At 36.8% G+C, this 23,453-nt stretch overlaps 1 protein-coding gene across 8 annotated transcripts in view; it reads right to left on the bottom strand.

Annotated features, from left to right (window-relative positions):
• Positions 1–23,453, bottom strand: part of CACNA2D1 (calcium voltage-gated channel auxiliary subunit alpha2delta 1) — a 428,757-nt gene that overhangs the window by 172,658 nt on the left and 232,646 nt on the right. For all 8 annotated transcript variants that reach the window (XM_075081513.1, XM_075081510.1, XM_075081507.1 and 5 more), the window contains exon 6: positions 3,782–3,911. In XM_075081513.1, coding sequence (XP_074937614.1) covers positions 3,782–3,911 — 130 coding nt within the window. The remainder of the gene's footprint in view (positions 1–3,781; positions 3,912–23,453) is intronic.

Here is a 23,453-nt window from a genome sequence, read left to right on the forward strand (position 1 = left end):
TTCCTAGTTTTTTGGAGTTGTTTTGTTTTGTGGGTTTTTTTGAGGGGGAATATTCCTGCTCCCATGGTTTTATTCCCCAGCATTTCTAAGTTTTTTCCCAAAGAACGTTTTTTCCTTTCAAGCTCGAAGTTTGAGATACCCACGGTATGCAGAAATTGTTCAATAGTACAAAAATTCTAGTAAAAAAGATAATAATCCAATGAAAATAATAATGACTGTAGCATCAAAACAGATTTTTTTCAAGCTATTCCTAAAAGGTTTTCATTGCCCTCTGGTACTACGCACTATTATATCAAAATACTTTATCAATAACTGAATATTTACATATATGATGCATTGGAACAAAAGTAAAATTTATGTCTTCTAACAAACTTGCTATCAAAAAATAATATACCTCTTAGAATATTTTAAGAAGCAGCAAAATTTTGACTGCCATACCAATAAAAGGAGGGCATGAATGAAGAGTGTATATATTTTATGATTATTAAGCTGTAAGAGCCATCAATTAATTGCAACTCTAATTATGACTGGTTTAATGGGTTCTGAGCCTTTTGTTTTCTTGCCGGTAGCTGTCCAAACATATTCAAAGTGATGTCGTCGTGTGCAAGACACGTTGCTGTCAACCTGACACTTTAATCGACTCCTCAACGCTAATCAAGCAGTGACATGTGGAAGCAATATTTCAATTTCTGATTTAGAGGAATTAAAGCAGGAGTAATCACACACACACAAAAAAGCAATCCTTGTTTGTGTGCTTTGCCTAACACCTTTCCTAAAACTGTAACACCAGTACAGACTTACATCTAGAGCAACCATTGTAGCAGATGGCGCATTATGCATCTCAGACAGTAAGGGCAATGTGTGGTGGTATCCACTAGGCAGATTAACCTCACTTGCCTTGTGCTGGGGATTTCCACTTACTTCAGGCCTGCAGTTCCTATACTCTGCTTAGGGATAGGCAGGATACAGTTTTAATGGGGATTTAGAAATAAGATTTCTGGTATTACTAATAGGAGATGCAGCACTAATTCCCAGTGCATGTGGTAGACAGATGACCTGAGGGTCTGTTCTGTTTTCAGCAGCAGATTGATTTTATTTCAAAACCTAAATGGGACTCTTGAAAAATACTGAATTAAAAGCCTGATTGGGGTCTATTTTACTGGGATTGCCTTCTGCAGTGGGACTGTAGTTCTCAGAAACAGGCAAATAAATTAACTCCTCCCTGTCTCTGCTAAGGTTTTGGCACCAGATACACAGGAGAGAAAGCAAAAACAACTTTCATAATATTTCTTTCTGTAATCAAATAAACTACAAAGTAATAACCTGGAGGTAGTGAATGGATACTTTGTGATGATTTCTCATGTATTTCTGTGGTGAAATAAAAGGGACTACTTCACAAGTAGCTCATCTCTATATTTCAAAAGAAGCAAATCACTGTATATGTAGGAAGCCAAAGACTACTTTATAGCACATACTATTTTGTCAGGTTTAAAGACGTGACACACCATTAGAGAGCTACTAGCTGAACCAGTTTCCTAGTTTCAAAGGGCTAAATGGAGGATGGATCACTACATTCAAAATTTCATGACAGAAATTCAATATTTGATTCATATTTTTAAAATCATAACTAATAACTGCAGTAAAGATGTAATCTGAATAGGGAAGAAAGATTGCCATGGACAACATATTGCTTAAGAGTCACTGATTCTCAAATTCTTAGCCTCATAGAGCAAAAAAAATAATTAACATGACAAAGCATGATCAACAGATCCAAGTGAAAATTCAGATTTAGGGACACGTGTAGCTCTAACTGTAATTGTCCCTTTCCCCTAGAGACAACAACCTGCTACTTTAAGAGGCAATAGAATTGAAAACCAATCTCAGGGAAGAGCAGGCAAGTCAAATATCTAGTCATTGAATCCTGTTCTGTGAGATCCAAAAAGCAATTATTTGTTTCTCTTGGCATCCTACAAAACATATACAATAAGGGGGAAAAAATGAAATGCACTTTCCAAGGTGTAATTCAGTCCAACAAAATTGGCTTCCAAGCAATAAAAAGTTGTAAACTGTGTCTCATGCACTGTTTCAGATAACACATGAACTTTGTTACTGTAAAATAAACCTGGTGAGGATTTTGTGTTTATTGATATGAAATCTGTGATTTTCAGGTATTCTCAAGCTGTTATCTCTGGAAACACCATCTGTAACCAGAAGTTACCCAGCTACCCAACAAAAGGATTTTACTGACACAGAATTACAGTCCTCCCTCTAATTTTCTAGGCATCCACATATCTGGTAATTAATTTATTAATATGATAGCCAGACCCAAAGAATGATGAACTTTTCATGAACCATATAGGTTGCACATGCAGTTACCTCTCTCAAAAAATGTACAACTCTGCTATTATAATTTTGTTAGATACCAAAGTTGTGCCTTTCCTAATTAAGTCATAGCCCGCCTTCATTTTTAGGTTACTGGACAGTACATTAACATTACTTAGCATGTATTTTTAAGGGATGTAAGTGTCCTTAGGAATACCTCTAAAATGTTCATTTCAAAAGAACAACAAAACATTTCACACACTGTTATGATGACAATCTTATATGGAAGTTCATATAGTGTTCACAAATATCCTAATGATTGAAGGCAAGTTTTTATAACATTTTAACAGTGAAGTGTCAATACTTTTCAAACAAAAGCAAAGGAAATGGGCTGCTTCTTCCCTGTAATCCTGCAATTAAGGTGCACTTTACCACTTATTAAAGCCAAAATCTCAGAATAATCCTCTAGGTCTGTCAGTCAAGCACACCACATAAGAATACGAGCTACTATGATTCTTTCCCCCATCATACTGACATTTCCGTTTTCATCCCTGTGTCATTTATATAAGCCACATGCAACCGTGGCCATGAATTTTAAAGAGCTCAGGTCACATTAGGGTCTCTTTCCACTTGATGAGATTTTGAAGCGAGAAAGACTGCATACTTGAAATTAAGACTCTAAATAAAAAATAAAATTAAATTTTTAAAAAAACAAACAAAACACTTAAAAATATGGATCTTATTTAATTTTTCTTCCTTCTTTTTAAAAATAAGCAGCCATTTTGAATGCTGAAATATCTTTTTATTGGACAATTATTTTTTCTTGATGATGAGTGCAGAAAATTGAAGTCATTTTCATCTTGAAAGAGAACTTAAATACTTAATTTTGAAATACAATTAAAGAATCCTCAGCAGTATATGCATATATATTATTTTCCACATAGTTTAGAAAGAATTTATTCAAATTCTCTGCTAAAGTCTGTTACTGCAATTCTGGAACTGCACTGCATGCAAAATAGGTACTACTGTCTTGCACAGAATGTTATTTGCCTGAACTGTACATGCTTTGGGGAACCTCAAAAATGTTTTCAGTATTCATCTCTGCCTGAGGCCAAAACCATGTAAAGAGCTGTCAAGAATTGTTTGTATTAAATTAGAACATAGTGTAAAGAAAGAATGGATAAGAAAATTAGAATATGTAGGATTTTTGTTTCACCTGCAGTTCCATTTCTGAAACTCAGATCCAATCCTAATGGATGTCTTTAACTATGGCTCCTACTAATTCATAAGGTGAATCGTACACCTAACAGAACACATATCTTAAGTACAATTGCAAGAAGAAAAAAAGACAATATCAGCAAATCTGTACTAAACATGGAGATGAAATTGTTTTTAAGAATGGGTCATGTATAATAAGCTTAATATTAAAATAAAATCACTTTGTTCACATTCTACTTACAGCCTTCATAAATATCTGTTGGAATGTGGACCGCTGCATGTTGGTAAGATGTTTGCCGTCGGAAAACAGGATCTTCTTCAAATACTGGTCTGATTCTCTGGCTGCCAGATTCAGTGTCATTCTTTTCAGGCTTTTTAGAGAAAGACATGTAAAGGGCAAAATATTACAAAGTATGCTAAAAACATTTCCACTCACATTTGCCTCTTTTTACGTAGCAGACTCATGGCCTGACTTTCTTAGCTAATAGTCTGCGTATGAACACACTTATTTCCTCCAGGTCCAGAAATATTTGTCTATAGTCTATTTTGAATTATGAAGTACCCAATGCAACTCAGTGAAACAAAGAGCTGCAAAAGAGAAGTGAGAACCTAACACCTTATACACCTGAATTTCATAAGTGCATGGAATTTTTATACCCATAATGCAAAGCAAATACTTTACCTGTCATTATATGTAATAATTTGTACTCATTGTAAATATAAATACTGTATATCTCATTTTTAACTTCTGTAGATTATATAGTAAATCACAAATCTTAAAATGATACCACTAATATACATTTTATTAATAGATTTTTGAGAAATGTGGTGAACATCCATGCAAAGGAAGGAAATTAAGCTTTCTTAGAACTTCTGATTGACACAGGTTTTCTTAATTAGCTTATTTTAACAACAAGTCTCCATGAACTCTCATGTACACTCCTGGCTACAGCTGCTTGGGTGGAAAGGTTTCCAAACACTCAGGTGCTCGCCACCGCCTGCCCGTCTTGGGTCCCCATCCTCTCTCACCTGTCTGCACCCCAGCTTCTTGATTCCTTCCAATTCACTCAGTCATTTGGAATAGTTTTTAAAAATTTTGAAAGGCAGAGGCTTTTTCTAACTCAGCTACAAAAACTGCATGAAGTGTGGAAACTAGGAGGTAGTGGAGACTAAAGGGGAGGGTGCAATGTCTTCACCTGGCTCAGCTGCGGCTGGAACAGGACGCCCCATGGCATGAGCAGACTGCCTCTTAAATCAATAATAAATCAACTGTAATACCAATTGATTACTCAGGTCGGCAATTTTAGGTAATTATAAGGATACTTTTAATACTATAAGTCATCAGTTTCTGAAAATGTGTTATGCTTGAAAAACAGTGCTGACAAAGAAGCATCTGTCTGGTCAGCGAGGCATGTGTGTGCCGACGCTATTCTTTATATACTACCACCATGTGTATCATCCCCTATCAAAGTATAGACAGTTAAATTTTAACTTATCCACAAAGTAATGTAGTTAAATTGCATGTTTCTTCATCTGCTTCATCACAGGGTTACGGACAAGTGTTATACTAAGCATAGGTTCATATGTTGCCTCAAGCAAGCAGCAGTCTCAGATGGGTTTCAAGGAGGTGGTTTCCTTTGGAATCAAAGGGCAAAACTCATCTAACCAGTGACATCCACTGATTTCAACAACATAGCGGTGCTTAGCTCATCACCCCAGGCTGCCTTCATAGCCAATGAAGAGAAATGGGCATTTCTGGAGTGCAATTCATCACATTTCAATTAGACACCTATTTTCCCACTACATGAATTATGCCTTAGAAGTGCCTCCTTCTTTCCATGGACTATAAAGGTAGCCCTAGAGCAATTCACCTAGATGGAGAAGTCTGCAACACAGCTGTCTGGAATGAGGTGAGATGAATCTCACAATACAAGTCTATTAAACTTCTGGAAGAAAAGAAGGTGGCTACTAATTTTCACTACTTTTATGCAGCATAGCTGCTATATCTTATGCTAAGAAGTTAAGCTTGTTACTTAAAGCTTAACCCCACTCTGGTGGATGAGGCAGAAAGGAAAGCATAACTCCTAATACTTAAAGTAAGGGATGATCTTTTTTCTTTAATCAAATATATTATCTGGTAAAGTCCAGGTATATCATGGCATTAAATAATCTAAATTGATAAAATTTGTAAATCACCTAAAAACATTATTCACCTTGGAACACCAAAGACAAAATGATGCCTTTTACTTTCACACATGTGGTATTATTTTCATTAACAGTTCTAGTGGACACAACGACCTGCTGCTATGGATGTTGTCAGAGGGCTTCTGAATACCATATTTTGCATTTAGATGCTTCTAAGACAGTAATGTTTTAGTTTTGGAATGTGCATTGAAAAAGCTGGAAGTACTTGTACAATGCAGCCTGGAATGTTTTGATCCAGTATGCCGCTCTCCTAATCTACCAGAAAGTACTGGGTCTGGCTAGGATGGAGTTAATTTTCTCAATAGCACTCCTTCTAGTGCACTGCTTTTTATTGATAGCTAGAAGGGTGTTGATAACACACCACTTGTGATGCTGGCACAGCATCAAGGCTGTCTCTCCAAACCCCTCCTCCAAAGGCCAGTAGGCTGGGGGTGGGCAAGAGCTGCAGAGGGGACACAGCCAGGAGAGCTGACCCGAGCTGACCAAAGAGATATTCCATGCTGTATGATGTTATGCTCAGCAATAAAAGCTAAGAAAAGGGAGGAGGGTAGCAAGGCATTTGATATTGAGGCATTTGTCATTAAGGCATTTGTCATCTGCAGCAACCGCTATGTGTACTGAGGCCGTACTTCCTAGGAGGTGGCTGCACATCACCTGCTGATGGGAAGTAGAGAATGCATCTTTTTGTTTTCCTTGGCTTCTGTGCATGGCCTTTGCTTTTCTTAATGAAATTTAATAAAACTACCTTTATCTTGACCCACAAGTTCTTTGCCATCTCATTTTCTCCCCCCTGTCCTTCTGGGGAGGGGGAGTGATAGAGCGGCTTGGTGGGCACCTGGTGGCCAGCCAAGGTCAACCCACCACAAACCATTATAACTTACTTTGAAGTGTGCAAACTGGAGGCAGGATCAGTAACAGATTATGTGTTCTACGATTTAAAGTGATACAGCGTTACGATAGCTTCAGTCAGTGTAATTTGGCTCAATTTTTACATAGGTTTTTGTAGGTTATTTGCTTCTACATTGTCCCACAGGATTTCCACCCCACCACCCACCACCACCCACCCGAACTGAAATGCTATACGTGAAGCAAATTCTGGAGTTCTTTTCACAAGTTATCTTTTCACTTCATGCTGCTCAAAGTAATGAGTTTGTCTGATTCTGCAAATGCAATCTCAACAATCAATCGTTCGGGGGAGAAAATTTCTCTCCTACCTGAAAAACTTTTGATTTTAAAAAAACCTAACAGTCTTATTTCTTAAATCAGTACCGATGACTACAAACTCTCAATGCTTTCACAGAACACTTCAGAAAAGAACTGGGGACCATCGAGCCACATTATTACAATAAAACACCAGAATGAGTGTGTGTCATTTCTTCCAACTAATTTTCCACAGAAATATTTGGGAGGGAGGGGTTGGTAAAAGAGAAAGGGGGTAAGCCAGAAGGTCTGTCCTAGCAGGTCCTGCATGGAAGTTTTCATACTACAGTATATTTAGATTTTTGACTGAAATTCCTGAAGCATCTAAACATAGAATTATCATGTTTCTTGTGCTTGGTATTTCAATTTCATTCCAAGTAATAGATACTAGCTTTCAGCCTCTCCCATCACTCATGTGCTATGGAAGAAGCTTCAAGTCTACTGCCAAAATTTAAGCTTTGCTGAAACTGAAAGCGTTTAAACAATCCACCTGAATGCCTTAAACTTTCAAACACAAAGTCTATTTCTGCCATTTCTAACAGCACACACCCAGGCCCCCCTCAGAAATGACTGTGATAAAGACTGGATCTGTTATTCTTCTTATCAATATTCCATGATACCAAAACCAAAAACTGAATCTAAAAATTTAACTATGTTTTTCTCAATTTGATTGATTCACCTGCTTCAGCTGAGCTGTGTTTTATACCTACCTCTGTGGCCTTGATGGAAAGCAGTGGATCTATCAGAACTACATTAAATAACCTAGAAGGTTTTGCATCCCAGTTGTTGACTTTTCGTGGGAGTATTTTGTGATGTATAACTCTGATATTGAAACAATGCACCTCTATGCCCCCAAAACCCAGAGACACCAGATGACAAAATCCTTTAAAAGTTCTGTAGTTTCCTTCACACAGGATTAATTTTGCTATTAAACCTAAAGGTGTCTGTGCTAGTTCTGCATGCAACAGGCAAGTATCAGAAGCACTAGGGGCAAATTAATATCACAATTACTCATTGCCACTACCTCCTGACCAGCAAGACTAATGCTGTGCCAGACCTTACACATCCAATTTTTATAGTAGGTTCTCCTTTATAAAGTAAAAACTATCTAGTTTTCATTTGCAAAATGTATGAATTACAAGTAACCTACATCTAAATTAGAAAAAAGAAAAAGATAAGGAAAGACTAAAAAGGAAAAGCTCAATGTTTTTAGTCATTTTGGTCTGGTATTTCTATCAAAAGCCTGACAGATTGTGGCATTGGTTGGTACAGTTTCAATACTCAGTTAAATTTTATTTTCAGGGGAGTAGAAAACACATATTTTGAAGGAAAATAATTCAGCATGTGAATATAATTAAAGTCCAACTCCAAGCAATTTCTCTCTCAAGTCAGGAGCTGAAACGCAATCAATACTGGCACGAGAAAATCCCACAGGAGATAGTGGCTGAAGATTAATTTTCTATCTATTCAAACCTGGCCTTCACTTATTGAATTACATTGTTACCTACCACTGACAGTCAGCAAAATAACTCACTCATTTCTCTGCAGTGAATCTCCAGACCAATTTATCTCTTCCTTGTGAGACAGATAAAATCCATTTCTCTTTTCAGTTCACATTTGTGCCATTTTAAGGCTTTTTTTTTTTAAGAAATACAGTATTTTTTCATATGTCTACTGTTCACCATCAGAATAAAAGGAAATTGATACAGCAGATAAAATTCAGGTAAACTGGGTTCTCCTGTAGGTGTACTTTGCGATCTTGGCAAAATCACTTTTTCTATGATCTAAAGTAAACTGGAGGTTACTTTCTCATTTTCATAAGCCAAATAATAACAGAAACAATACAACTTCTCTCTTAAGGGCTTTGTGATTATAAATTAATGTATGTACATGAGGTAACTGGAAAGTTTATGCCAAGAGGCATCACTGAATGATGTGTATAGAAAAACAACCAACCATTAAACCAAAACGAAACAAGGTTATTTCAAGAGACTCTGACATAGTTTACCCGCCTACTTCATTGCAACCAAACATATCCCAATTCTTTCCCACAGCATTCAGTTACTTTTCATCATCATAGCCATAGGAAGATGAGTGGATTTTCTATCTCTACAAGTAAATTTTCACTTAGTTAAAAAGCACTGGTGTCACCAGGGCTGGAGTAGCTGCAGCTACTCTAGAAATGAGAAATATTTTTTAGACAAATATGAAACTTTTTTTTTTTTTGCATCTTGCAACTGTTGAAAACTGACGATCAGAAGACTGGTTTTCATTTAAAAAATGCAATCAATGAAACACACAACAAACCACAACCAAATGGAAGCAATCTTCAGTTGTTTTCTGAAGGCAGACTCTTCTCAGGAACAAGGTGGAAGTTGTTCAAATCATCAGAACAGATTTAATAGGAGGACAAAAGAATAAAAGGTACTTTTTTTTTTTTTAATTCCTGAACTGATATGCAGCAAAAAAACAGTGGCACCTGCCTGCTTTCATACTTATGTAAAATAGAAAGGAATTGGTTGCTAGTATTTTCCATTGCCCTAGTATCTAGGGACTGTGTTTTGCATAAACCCTCGCTGTCCCTATCAATGCCATTTTAGAGAATGAATGTGGAGATGGAGTTAGAATTGTTATGGTTTTAGGGACATCAAAATTCTTGCCCTGTAATTCCTTTCTATCTTTCCTTGCAGATTTCTAAGTGTTATATTTTTATACCTGGGTTTCTGCCCTGTTTTGATTTCTGAGTATCTGTTGGAATTTCTAAATGTAAAATTTTAAACAATTGAGTCATGCTGCCTATGCTTCTTCTAGTCCACTCCCAGACCTACTCTGCACAACCAATGCTACCATATACAAAATAAGCATAGATTTTTTCCTACACTCAGTTCTTTACACAAAATCAGTTTTCCTGGTTTGTTGGGTTTTTTCCCTCCCTGGGGAAAGCAATCCAGTAGAACCACATACACAGACCCTCCAACACTGCTTGTGGCCCCATTAAAAAGCTACAGCTGGGCCTGATGGGGAGAGTAAAATGAGATGTCACTTGAAGTACCTGGCTCAGCAATACGGCTGCACAAGAAAAGGATGGGAACAGCTCTTCTAAGGACAAGAGCGAGGAAAGTTAATTTTGAAGAGGCAGCTAGAATGCACTTCTAATAGCCATAGCACTTTCACAGCATTTTAGATAATGTCATGAGTGCATTGCCTTCTCATAACTTTTTAAATTTCCTTTTCAATAGATGTGATTTTCCAGCTGTGGGACAACTGCTGAGTGCATTTAGGTGGTTGTGACAGAACTGCAAAGAGTTTACTTCATTTTTGTTTGTGTGTCAGTGTGGGGCTGTGGACGTCATTCAGCTACACTAAGATTTTAAGAAAAGTGACATCCTTCTGTCTACTCTCAGGGACAAAACTTGACCAAAAGAGTTATAAATAAAATAAGAAAGCAATTGGCTCAGAGCTTAAATGTTCTTACTTTATCTGTTAGACAACAGAGTGGTGTTAAACATAAGAATTTATATACATATTCATATATATAAACATAAGATTATATATATATATATATAAATATATATAGGGCCTGGATAGCTTCAGATGTAGGGAAACAGTTTTCTATTTGCAACTGTCAGTGTGTAATGCTCAAGGGCCATTTATTTAAAATATATATGAGTTGATTTCAGAGCTTTTAGTGTTTCCGTATGCTTCTAATGTATCAGTCGTTTGCTGGATGTCAGTAAGAAAATAAATGGAACACTGGATTGAGTAGTTCTATTTTTAAAAATCCAGATTTCTTCTATAGCAGTCATTTTATTTTCAGCATTCTGCCAACTGAATAACTTTAGTATGTATCAAATATAGAGTCAAATTAGTTAGAAAGCATTTATTTGCCTCTTAAGCCATTTTTCTGAATGCAGACTATCTTTTCCTGATATTCATTACCATACATCTACTTACAGGCTTGTCCCTGTCTACTGTGTACACAACTATATCTTTTTTTATGGATAGTTCAAAACTTGCTTTATTCATTCATCTGAACTCCATGGTTCACAGCTTCTGATTAGAGCTTTTAGATACCCACAAAATTATTATATATCCAAAACATAATAGTGTTTTGTTTTTCTCTGTATCCAACCTACTGCAGTCACTGCATCATGAGCTTGGTTTTGCAAATAAATGAATCCTTGATGTAATTGATTTATCAGATGTAAGGACTTTGAAGTGAGGGGACAGACTTTTTTAGCAGGGCCTGTTGGATAGGACAAAGGGTAATGGTTTTAAACTAATATAGGGTAGGTTTGGACTAGATATAAGGAGGAAATTTTTTATGATGAGGGTGGTGAAACACTGGCACAGTTTGCCCGGAGGGGTGGTAGATGCCCCATCCCTGGAAACATTCAAGGTGAGGCTGGACGGGGCTCTGAGCAACCTGATCTAGTTGAAGATGTCCCTGCTCACTGCAGGGGGCTGGACTAGATGGCCTTTAAAGATCTCTTCTAACCCCAAACATTCTATGAATCTATGAAAATCTGATGCTTTTGAAGCATTTCAGTGAATTACATTTTAGAGAAACAGACGAACAGGATTGAGTTTTCCTAATTTCTTCAGGTGGAGAGAGTTTCAAAACAGAAATCCAAGCTTCTGGAAATGAACTTCTGTTTGAGAGAGCTGGCATTACATCTATGAGTGTGTCTTAAATACCACGACTGAGGGAATTATAGTTTCTTGTAAATAATACAACTATTTTCTTAATTTCTGACCAAAAGGAACATTATCAAGATACAAGTTATCATTTGGCAATAAACTAAAAAAATATTATAATAAATGAACGAATGGAATTTATAACACCAATTATTTTTCATTTCTAATGATTATACCAGCATTTTATCATCCATGTTGTGAAGAGAAATGCTAAAAGGACTGATACATTTTCTACTTTGAATCATATCCACAGGACTTATCCTTGCATTTTGTAGCTATGCCTTATAAATAATTAAATAAAATTATCAATTTTGCAGGTAGGAAACTGGCAGAGACAGCCTGTTTTCAATGACATGATGAACAATTACCCAGCTAGAAAAAGTATTCAGCACATGGCTGCTCAAATACTAAAGAAGGAATTCCATTGTAGACTAGTGGTCCACATGGGACAGAATATGCCAATACATCAATTTACTAATAGTTTTTCCACAGGAAGTGGAGTAGACACATGTTCAGATTTAATCTTTTAAACTGAAGATAAGAATTGAGATTCCTACTGGACTTACTAACTGGAACTTGCTATTCCATCTTGTAAGCCAAGACCACTCCTCCACCTCCTTGATATTTACTTGAAAACTGAAAGTATAAGTTGCCTGAATCAGCCTGCTCTGCAACTAATCTCCACTGAGCTCAGGAAGACCACCTACTTGCAACCATGGGCGCAAAGCAAGGAAGCCACAATACATGTGCCTCTGATTTGAAAAGGCAAAGAAGAGATTCTACTCTGTAAGTGTCTCAAGAAGGTAAGGCTAAGGAGGTTAGATCAGTGGTAGGATGAGGGGCTGAAAATCTGAAGTCACCTAAGCATATTAGCAATGAATGAAATTTCTTTTGAAGACCTATGCAAACAGCTTGTCTTTCCTAAAACTGTCACAATATTTTAGTGAGTTGGACTTAGTATATGTTGAAAGCCTGATTTCTTATTTAATAATCAGAAAAGAACTGAAAGTTTTGTTCTTTTCTCATGACTACAGGTTACAGCTGATCTTCACAGCAAAGCTGAATAAAGTATGCTGTAGTAACATCAGTATGCAAAAATTCATTTGTGTCCTTTCCTATTTTCTCTTTAACTGCAACGTCAGGCAAAATGAAATATGTATTTTAAATATCTAAGCACATAAGGCACGTAAGACATATTTATCTTCCTAAAGATAAGTGTGACACTTCCTCCCCACCCCCTAAGACTCTCCCAGTCCCCACAGTGCTTTGAGGATGATGCTGCCTTATGACGACACCAGCACTCTTGGATCCATCACATCTGATCCCATGGACTTGTGTATGTCTGACTTGCTCCAGTGGTCCCTACATCTATCTTCTGCTGTTGTGGAAATAGCTCCTGTCCCATAGCTCTGCTGCCAGGCTAAGAGACTTGGCAGACTGAGGCAAAGAAGGCACCAAGTACCTTATCCTCATTATGTCCTTAGCCACAAGGTCCCCTCCCCATTGAGAAGTTTATTTAGCTTTCCTTTTGATATCAACATTCTTAAAGAAACACTTCTTGTTTCTTTACGCCCCTTGGCAATACAAACCCCAACTGAAATTTAGCTTTGCTAATTCTATTCCTTCCATCCTTGAAGGCACAGGCAACATCTCCATAGCTCTCCTGGCTCATACATCCTCATCAGGAGTCCAGGAGTCATGATGTGTATCCCCATCTGAACCTCCCAACTTGGCTCTCTTCTACATGGGGTGATGGCCTATGAAAACTCAGGAGTTTTGGACCAGGGTGTTCACTAAGACAGATTTTCCTGCTGGCCCTTAAGGTATCATGTATCAAACAGACGTACCTACCCCAGCACTGACTTTGATAGTGGCTTGACTGGATAAGATAATGTCATCAGCCAACACTAGGAATATATAGTCATATTAGAATAAAAGCACACCTTACTATAACTGATTAAAATGTTATGAGCAGTTCAGAAAAACCCAGTGAATTATTAAAAAAAAAATCCTTTAAAATTCATAACCTCCTTCAAATTACTGTAGTCACATCCCACTAGAGTACTCACGCATATGTAATGAAATAAAATTAAAATATCTGTTATTTACAAAAATCCCATAGAACACTTGGTCATCTACAATTTCAAGACCAAAACGTACTCTGGATAATTTAGATTTTTCATACATCATCCAATTAAATTTCAAACTAGAGATTGTTCTAATGTTATTGGAATAAATTACACTGCCTACCTTTTACCACCCCCACATCTGATTAAAGATCGTATCCCTGGAGAATAAGAACTGTTAAATTATCTTAACGGTTCATTGGGAATCAGTTATAATACCCACTGAATGTGAACATTTAATTAATTTGATTTTTTCATTTGATGCAGTTGTCTTTGCCTTGCTTTGCTAAGCCATCAACTGATCCCGTTTCACAGCACATTCCTATCTTCAGTCATACTGGTTACGTCCAGATTTCGTACATCTTGCAGCATACTAATTGGTTATTGCTCTTCCTTCATAATTTGTAATGTCTTCTGTGTCAATAACAACATTATTAACAGTAAAGACCTGCTTTGAGGAGGAGGTTGGAATACATGACCTCCAGAAGCCCTCCTAATCTAATATTTTCTGTGATTCTCTGAGTTAATGGTAATGGGGCTCAAAACACTATACAAACATCACTCACTAATTCATGTTCGCATAAATATAATGCAGCTTTTCACTAATTAAACGCCAGCTGTATCTAAGTAGATAAAAGCAGTAGTTAACACAAAACCATGCACTGACCTCTGGGTTACATATGCACTGTAGACTTTCCCTGTAAACTTAATACTATATAATAATTTAGAGTAAACTGCCATAACACTATGTAAAGCTATTTATATGTTTTTTTTAAAATGCTAGTATAGTGAAATCCTAACAATGCACTAAGTTAGAAGAATAGCATTCACAGAGACTGAGGGAAATTTTAGAAGGATATTCTGCCCAAGAAGAGAAGAACATCAGAAGGAAAACCAACAAACACAACAAAACAAACCAGGGGAAAAAAAAACCAAAGCAAACAAGAAAAGAAAAAAGGAAAAAAAATAAAAAGGAAAGAAGAAACAGGTCAACTTTAGACATGGAAAGAACTAAAAAAGAGTCAGTAAAAAAACAAAAACAAAAACAAAGACACAAAGACAAAAAAACCCCAACTTTGTAAAAGGTCAGCTGAAGCCACATTTAAAAGTTTTTAAGGTCTGCACAATGTGATTCCCCACTGGATTAAAAGTTATTTGCAATACACACCATGAAGAAGAGCTGCAAGAGTAACTTTAATCCACCTTTTCTCACACCAGCACTAAGAACTCTGAAAGACTTCAAGTCACAACACAAAAGCAGAAGCCCAGATGGCCTTTCACAGCCATGTGGGCAAGAAATGTTTCTGAAGATAAACCCCAGATTGCTTCCTACTTAGCCCTGCTCAAGGCATGACTCAGGTGTAGAACTACACAGTTAATGACCTTGCATAAAATGAGAAGCTTCAGTTCTGAAGCTCTGCTGCTTTGCCATATTTATGGCAAGTACTGGAAACTAGAGATGTTAATGAAAAGAACTGCAGGAAAGGATAACACTGGATACAGTAAGAAAGCCTTGTATGTCATAGAATAGACCGAACATCCACTTCCAAACATCTACAAATGAAATGCTTTATATTAGATATTGTTCTCTTCTTCAGTCTATTTTTTTTCATCTATTCTCCAAAAAACAGCAGGGACAGAGCATGTTGAGAATGGGTATGTGGAAAGGCCAGGGAAAGCAATCCAGCCTTTTGCAGATGATATTGGCTGGTTCAGAAATACTCTCATCCGCAGAGGCAGGGGAAGGGCAGGAATAGGCGAGGAACTGTGTTTCAAATCACTTAAACCACAGGGAACTCCCTGAAAATCCCGAAACAATGCAATGCATAGAGTATTTCCTGTCTGGGGATATATTCAGAATCATAAACTACTCTAAAAGTATCTCCAAGAAAGCCAATATGGTATTATGTCTCTGAGTAAAGGAACATTTCAGGTCATCTAAGGAAAGCAAAACTACGTATTAATCTCCCAATCAACTAATAATAACTGTATACATTTCCCAGAATGGGGATTCCAGAGTATCTCCTTTGCCCCATATGCAAACTGAATATTAGAGCCAATTATGGAGTTATAATATTTACCTCACCTCAGCCATACTTATGACCAAGCATTCATTTGGTCATTTCTTTAATCTGAGATATGAGTAAGCAGTACGTCAGCAGAATCACAGCAGACACCCCTACCAGTACATTGTTCTTCTTTTTAACTTTTTAAACTTGAAAACAGATTTTGGCGATATAGCTATCTTGAGTCTTAATAGTAAATCTTATTAAAATATTATAAATGCTCCATTCCATTTTTCTTGATCTGATTTGCAATTTTCAAAGGCTACTTCTACCTTCAGTTGATCATATGAAAACATCAGATTCAATAATTCGTTTTGGTTTGTATCAGTCAAAAATCTCAGTGTGACCAGCACATTTCAAAGTGACATGTCAAAACCCTCGTACAACATTGCTATCTATAATCAAGCAACAAAGTACTCGCTGAAAATCACTACTTCAAATGCTATAAACACTCTATAACAAGTTCAGCTTTTGGAGTTGCTTTTACTTACCAATAAACAATTATACTGCATTCACTGCAATTGTTATCACTCATGCATTTGATATTAGTAGGAAATATCCTGAAGGAAGAAGTTTTCCATTAAACTGATGAATTACTAGCTTTAGGGATGAATTCTGATCTTTGGTGTGGCATAAACTTAGCCTCCATGGGAACACTTCAAGCACTGCTCTTTTGTGCAAATTTGCCTTCAAGGTAGGATTCTCCACATTAAGAACATCCTCATCTTTTTTAGGACGCTGACAACTGCAGTTATCACTCTTGCCATTATTATTTCATAACTCTGTTTCGCAGGTTGGAGATAGCTTTGGGGCAGCCATATATTTCATTATCATGTATTTTTTAGTGCAGCTTTGAACGTATATTCATTTGGGAGAAGAGACAACCTGCAGAAATTTGAATAAAGGAATATAAACCTGACACCTAGTTTTTTAACCAGAATACTAAAAAAAAAAAAAAAAAAAAAAAAAAAGGCAAGAATCCCTGCTCCCCATGGAAATAAATGATTATAATTTCAATAGGAAGCTCAAAGGAATGACTTTTCTCCTTCTAGGTTGGACTCGAGCTTACCTATAATGCCTTGAAATTGAAAGAATTTACATGTTTCCCAGTGATACTTGGTAAAAGGCACACATTTCTCAGTGAACAATGCAAAAAGTCCTGGTACTACAGCAGCCAATGTCAATCATGCCCTCACTATCAGTTCCGGTGCTCATTTTCCAAAGAACAGCATCCAAATTGCACTGTTAGAAGTGATAACACTGGAGTCCAGACATGAAAGAGGAAAGTATGCAGCAAAAAACCAGTGGAGTATGCTTTTTCCTAAAAGACCTGGAAGTCAAGGTAAAACGAAATTACTAGATATAAGAACAATAAGTCCTATTGTATAAAAAGGATGAACACCATGTGCAAGACCAAAAAAAAAAAAAAATATGGTCTCCCTGCTTACTCCTCCTCCTCATATACTAAAGATAAGATGCTTTGTGATATCTTATAACAGAATTTTTCACATCTTCACTACAGCAAGAAGTGTATATTTTAACCATGATTTTTATTATACACTGCAGTGAGAGAGATACAACACTCCAAAGCAAAATTATTTTGTTACATAAAAAAGGACAAAATATGGATCCACCCTTTCAGGGCAGTCCATTTTCAAATATATTAATTCAAATGGAAATTTTTCAATGTAGGTATGAAATAAAGTATCTTCTAGGATATCTGGAATATAACTTAAAAGAGTAATATCTATGAATATGTTGTATATTTGAGAAGCACAGGACAGAGGCTTGGAATACTCTCAGGAATAAAAAAACGCAACCAGGAAGTGTTTTCTGAAAATGGAAATAAGTTATGACATCTATGGGAATCTATTAAATTTTTCCCCTCTTCATTTCATAAAATTGTAAGTGTATTACAGACTTAATTATTAATTCCAAGTACTACAAGCCAGTACCAAAAAATGTAAGTGAATAATCAAGATATAGTTTAATAGAAATGAAATTACAATTGAAAAATATGACATTTATTACAGATTAGAAATTCCTATTCTAATGAAACATCTCTAAGGCATTAAAAATGTTCGCTAAATAGGTGTGTGAACAGTCCTACTCTGACAGCCTTTCATAATGGAAGCTATAATTTATACTAGCACAAATGTTCTTTCACTCTTACAGCTTAGGTCAGTCTAAGAATAAATCACCCTGGCAAAATGTCTGCCTTGTCTATACAAAAAAAAAGTCCAGAACAGGGTATTTGTCTCTATAGCTAACACCAGTTACAGTGATGCAGAAAAAAAACAACGACAAAAAAATATCACAAAAAACCCTAACAAAATCCATGTGGTATCACCAAGAACCAGAAAAATTTTGGCACAGATGCAGCCTAAGTCGTCAAAGAGTTCAAATTCAAAAAATCTCCATCAAACATCAGTCAACTAATATTTCAGTCTATTTACAAACTTAGCCATTAGCCCATTTCACTGTCATGATTCTCCAAGAATGTACAAAAAGTCATCTAAAACAAGTGCTAAGTAGTGTTTTCCAGTGAAACATTCACATGCCTAATTCTACCACACACCATCAAGAGATGCGACTTTAAACAGAAAATAGGAGAACGAGGTATGCAAATATATGTAAATATTATTTAATCAGATACCTGCAATATCTTGTCCTGCTGAAAAACCCTAGTAGGTTCAGAAGGAGAAGAAAATTAATCTAAAAAGAGAATCAACTTACACACATGAACAACAACAAATAATTGAACTCTAGAGACACCTGCTATACATACAAGGGGTACTTGTTGGCACCTTCTTGAGTGCAGAGGTGTATGAATCACAGTTCTTGTCAAGTTATCTAACTACACTTTCCAATCTGTATGAAATATATTTTGCCCACTTATGATAAATGAGAATAGCTGGGATAAATTCTTTATGGCTCATTTTAACATTTATTTGAGCATCAAAGAAGTAAAGGACAAAGAGAAGATAAAAAGAAACACGACATGTCATAATTGTGACTGTAGCTATTTCACAGTTACCTGTGATGTTGTAATGTCAAGCCACATTAGTTGTCATACAATGAAAGCAGCGGGAATAAGAGCACCACACAACTTTAGATAAGGAAGTTAGCTGGCTACTATCTCTAGGCTGCCCCATTGTAAGAGGAAACTAGGTCTTCTACAGCCTAGCACTTAAGCTCATCCTAAATTGTCAGAGACAAATTTCCCACTGGAAATGCCTATTCTTCACTGTCTATGAAATATGGAAAAAATGAGTAGCATCAGCTCAGGAAAAAAAAGAGTGCTTTAAAATCCACCTATAGCAATAACCAGATGGTAGCACACTGATTTTGTTATTTGCATGCTGGCATCCAGAGCCACTCAAAGCACTGAGATGGAACATCTCTTACATATGCAGATACAAGGGAGATTTCTGAAGATATGTATTATCAGAATAAGGTTGAAAAAAAACTTCAAAAACCAGAGGAAATTTGTATCTGCTGGATGACATGTAACAGGTAAAGCAGTCTCCACCCCAGCTTTATACTGTCAGGGCAGGTCTTTATATTTAGTCTCACTTTTCAGTCCAGCAACTGGCAGCTGGTGGACTTGCAGAAACCTGGCATAACCTTTCCAGTCTCTAGAAAAGTCTCTTTACACCTGTTACCTTTGAGACCTGATCCCTGGAGAGAGCGCTGGAGATCGCTGGAACTCCAGGGGGGATGTCCCAGCTCCAGACCCTCCACCCAGCTGACCATAATCAGATGCCATCTCCCCCTCAGGGGCTCTACCTGAACCAACACGCAGCTCCTGGGACACTGGCTTACAAAGAAAACCCTTCTTTTCTGCTGCCCAGCTACAAAATACATAAAATACTATATTTGTTTGTTCAATAAGGCAAACCGTTCTGCCCTTTTTCAATGTATGGTATACGGAGAAAAGCCAGAAAACGCCTGAGTTCCAGCAGGAGAAAAAAAAAATCAGCATTTCTTTGATTAAATCTAGTATAGGTTCAGACTTGGTTTCAAGTAAACCTGGGCTAATTCATTAACAGACTTCTTTTTACTAAGCTTATAATAGCTGCAAATCAAAGACAATTTTGTAATACTTGATACCATAAATTAGTAGAATAAAAAAGACTTGTGTAAAGGTATAAGCAGAGATGGAATAAACTTCCAGTGCCACTGCCAACATGCCTCTAAATCTCAGTGTCTCTTCCAGGGAAAAAGCAGACGTACAAGGAGTGTGCCTCTTAGATAGCCATTCTGTTCTCTGCTTACTTCTGCCCAATATTTACTTTGACCTTATATTCATATTTAAGAAACAAACAAAAAAACGTTTGAGGGGTGGAAATTATTTTGTTTTCTAAAAAGCATAGGATATGTACTTTCTGAAGCAAGTGGGGGGATGTGTCCTGTTTGAAACTGTTCTCACCTCTCAGCTCTGTTTTAAAATGGGAGATGGATTTGTTGCGTGGAAAGAGAACAGGTTACAGCTTACCCACATTTCCAATGAAGATCAGGGTGTTTTAAAAAACACTTACAAAAGAGCAGGCAAAAGATTATTACAATCAATTCCTATGTTCTCCAGCTGATGCATTCCACATTATATGCCCAGAATTGTGGTACGTTAAGGCCCACCAGGAAATTTTTGAAGTTATGTTTACATTCATACCTAATCACCCTTTCTTATTTTTACAACAATTTGCAACTTGATGTAGATATATGGGTTTTTTCATCATTGTTATTTAAAAAAACCTTGATAGCTGCATTTATGCTGTAGCTTTAAACTCAAAGAGAGCAAATGTTTCACATATTATTCCAAAATAACAAGGTTATCACTGAAATAGGAACACTATCTAAACCATGCGGCAAAGACAGCTTATGAGTTTTAAAAGATTTCTCCCTAAAAGTTTTATGAAGTAATAAAAAAGCTGTTGCCCTAGTCATAGAGTGAATTCACATTTTGTGCGGGTATTTACTCCCCAAAGGGACCCATAATTTTAAAGCCTTCACGTTAATTCAGTAAAATAAAATAAAAAGTGCTACTATCACGTAATGCATGATCAATTACTGCACAAGAAGCACTGCTCTGTTAGTCATGACCGCAATCCAACGTGGGAATCTATGAAGGAAATCTCTAATAAATCACTTATGCTAACTAGGGACACAACTCTTGCCAGGGATGCAACTGGCTGCTCCTAATTAAAGCCTGATATGAATAAGACCTACAGTGGAGCTGCAAACTCCAGTGAGGTGTGGCTGGTTTCATGTTAAAGAAACATTTGTTTCTTTATTTGTAATACTTAATCCTTTCAGTTAAATCACTGAAAAATTTCAATCTTCTTTTCGTTAGGCTGTTGTAGCCTGTGCAGGAAGCAGTTTATAAAACCAAGAAAAGAAACTACTCTAAAAAAGGTAGAAAAGGAGCAAGATGCAGAGAGGAAGGAATCAAGGAAGAATGAAAATGAAGCAATCGAGCAATTCAGTGCATAGTGGAGGGGTGGATTACCTGAACACATGGAAACAGAAAAATTAGATTTAGAAAGAATCTATAAAGAAGATATGGAATGACTAGAAATAAAATAGAGACCAGTACAAAATAGAGGAAAGAACTGAACAGTGAAGCAAAGATGACTATAAATAGGGTGGGGTACAAAGGACAAGAAAAGAAAACAGACAAAACAATATTAAAACTTATGGGAAAGGGCATCTTAATGTGTTACCACTCAGCTGTCCAATAAAAGCACTGCAGCGTTTGTCCAAATACGACACAAGCAGTTGACACCTGCAAATTAAAGGGCATGACACAGACTGCAATATATCAAACTGAAAGGGTTCTAGGGAATAGGACAGTGAATGAAAACCTGAGGGATCTGTATTAAATTACAGATTTGACCATCATCTTTCTATAAGTTATGAAAAATGGGAATATAATACCTCCTACCTTGTTGTGAGGATAAAACTCATTAATTATCGTGAACAGCTCACACATTACATAAGCGCTGTGGGGGAAATAAGCCAGTAGAATCTAATTGCTGTTGCAGGATAAAGAGTACAAAAGATATATTACTGATTGATGGATTAAGGGGTTACAAACTGATTGTTTTATCTGTGAGACTGAGAAATCCAAAGGCCAAGGAATGATTGGCCTTCATGTGATTTTTTTTTTCCAAGTCCAAGCAAACAAGTCATTAGATTCAAAAAGGCCCATCGAGACAGCAGATGAAAAATGAGAGAGAATGATCCTGAATGTGGTACATAAACAGGAAGAAGGAAAGCAAACTATACCACAGCATATTAACATACAACAGAAAAAATACCAAGAACTTAAGTTGAAGTGTTGATTTTCTGATAAAGTTATAATTTTAAAAGGATAAGTGGAGACAAATAAGAACTGGCAGGCAGGACGAGAGATTCATGTCTTCCCATTCTTAAACATCTACAAGTTAAGATCTAAAAGGGTCCATTATAGTAACCTGGTCAACAGCGAGAAACACACATCTAGATGCGATTCAGCTGACCTTAGACACCTATCTCAGAATAAACTGAACAGATCTCTAGAGGTACCCACAGTGACTAGCTTAGATATCCAATTTTAATAAATAAATTTCTGCTACTAATTACTCCTACTTGTACTGAAAGAGAAATATAATATCATGTCCTGTGATTAAATAAAGGCTCACAGCATGGAAGTGAAAAAAATATGAACTTGTCAGAGACAGCAAAGAATGGATGGTAAAAGCAGTTTTACTAGCCAGTACTTCAGAGATTATTTTATTAAAATCTCTCTGTATAAGAAATATTTGCACAAAAATTTTAACAGTGAAAAACTGAAGACACATGGAAGAGACTTTTTTAGAAGGTGCACGGTAGTTGTACCTGAAATACTGGGCCTTTTAGAAGGATCCAATTCTGCATGTATAAATTACAACTCTGAAATAATTGGGCTTTTTTCTACAATATAAATAAGACTTATTTTGTTTATTAAGAATTAATACTGATATTGCAGCTGAAGGAGGATAATGTTTAGCATCACTATGAAATAGTCACCGTTTCTAAATAGCAACAATCATAGAATTATTTAGGTTGGAAAGGACCTTTAAGAGCATCAAGTCCAACCATTAGCACTGCCAAGTCCACCTCTAAACCATGACCCTAAGCAGCACACCTACACATCCTTTGACTACCTCCAGGGATGGTGACTCCACCACTTCCCTGGGCAGCCTGTTCCGGTGCTTGACAACCCATTTGGGGAAGAAATTTTTCCTAACATCCAGTATAAACCTCCCCTGGTGCAGCTTGAGGCCATTCTTTCTCATCCTATCGCTTGTCACTGGGGAGAGGAGTCTGACCCCCGCCTCGCTACAACCTCCTTTCAGGTAGTTGCAGAGAGCGATAAGGTCTCCCCTCAGCCTCCTCTTCTCCAGACCGAAAAGCCCCAGTTCCCTCAGCCGCTCCTCAAAAGACTTTTTCTCCAAACCCTTCACCACCTTTGTTGCTCTTTGGATGCGAAGAAGCAGAATTCGAGTATGTTTCTCTAGGATGAACAATCCAGCCCTTAGCAGATAAGCTAAACACATGCAGGATCAGTGGCTGAGATATCTGAGACTGGCCTCTC

This window comes from Phalacrocorax aristotelis, chromosome 1, assembly GCF_949628215.1.
Source record: "Phalacrocorax aristotelis chromosome 1, bGulAri2.1, whole genome shotgun sequence".
NCBI classification, from domain to species: domain Eukaryota; kingdom Metazoa; phylum Chordata; class Aves; order Suliformes; family Phalacrocoracidae; genus Phalacrocorax; species Phalacrocorax aristotelis.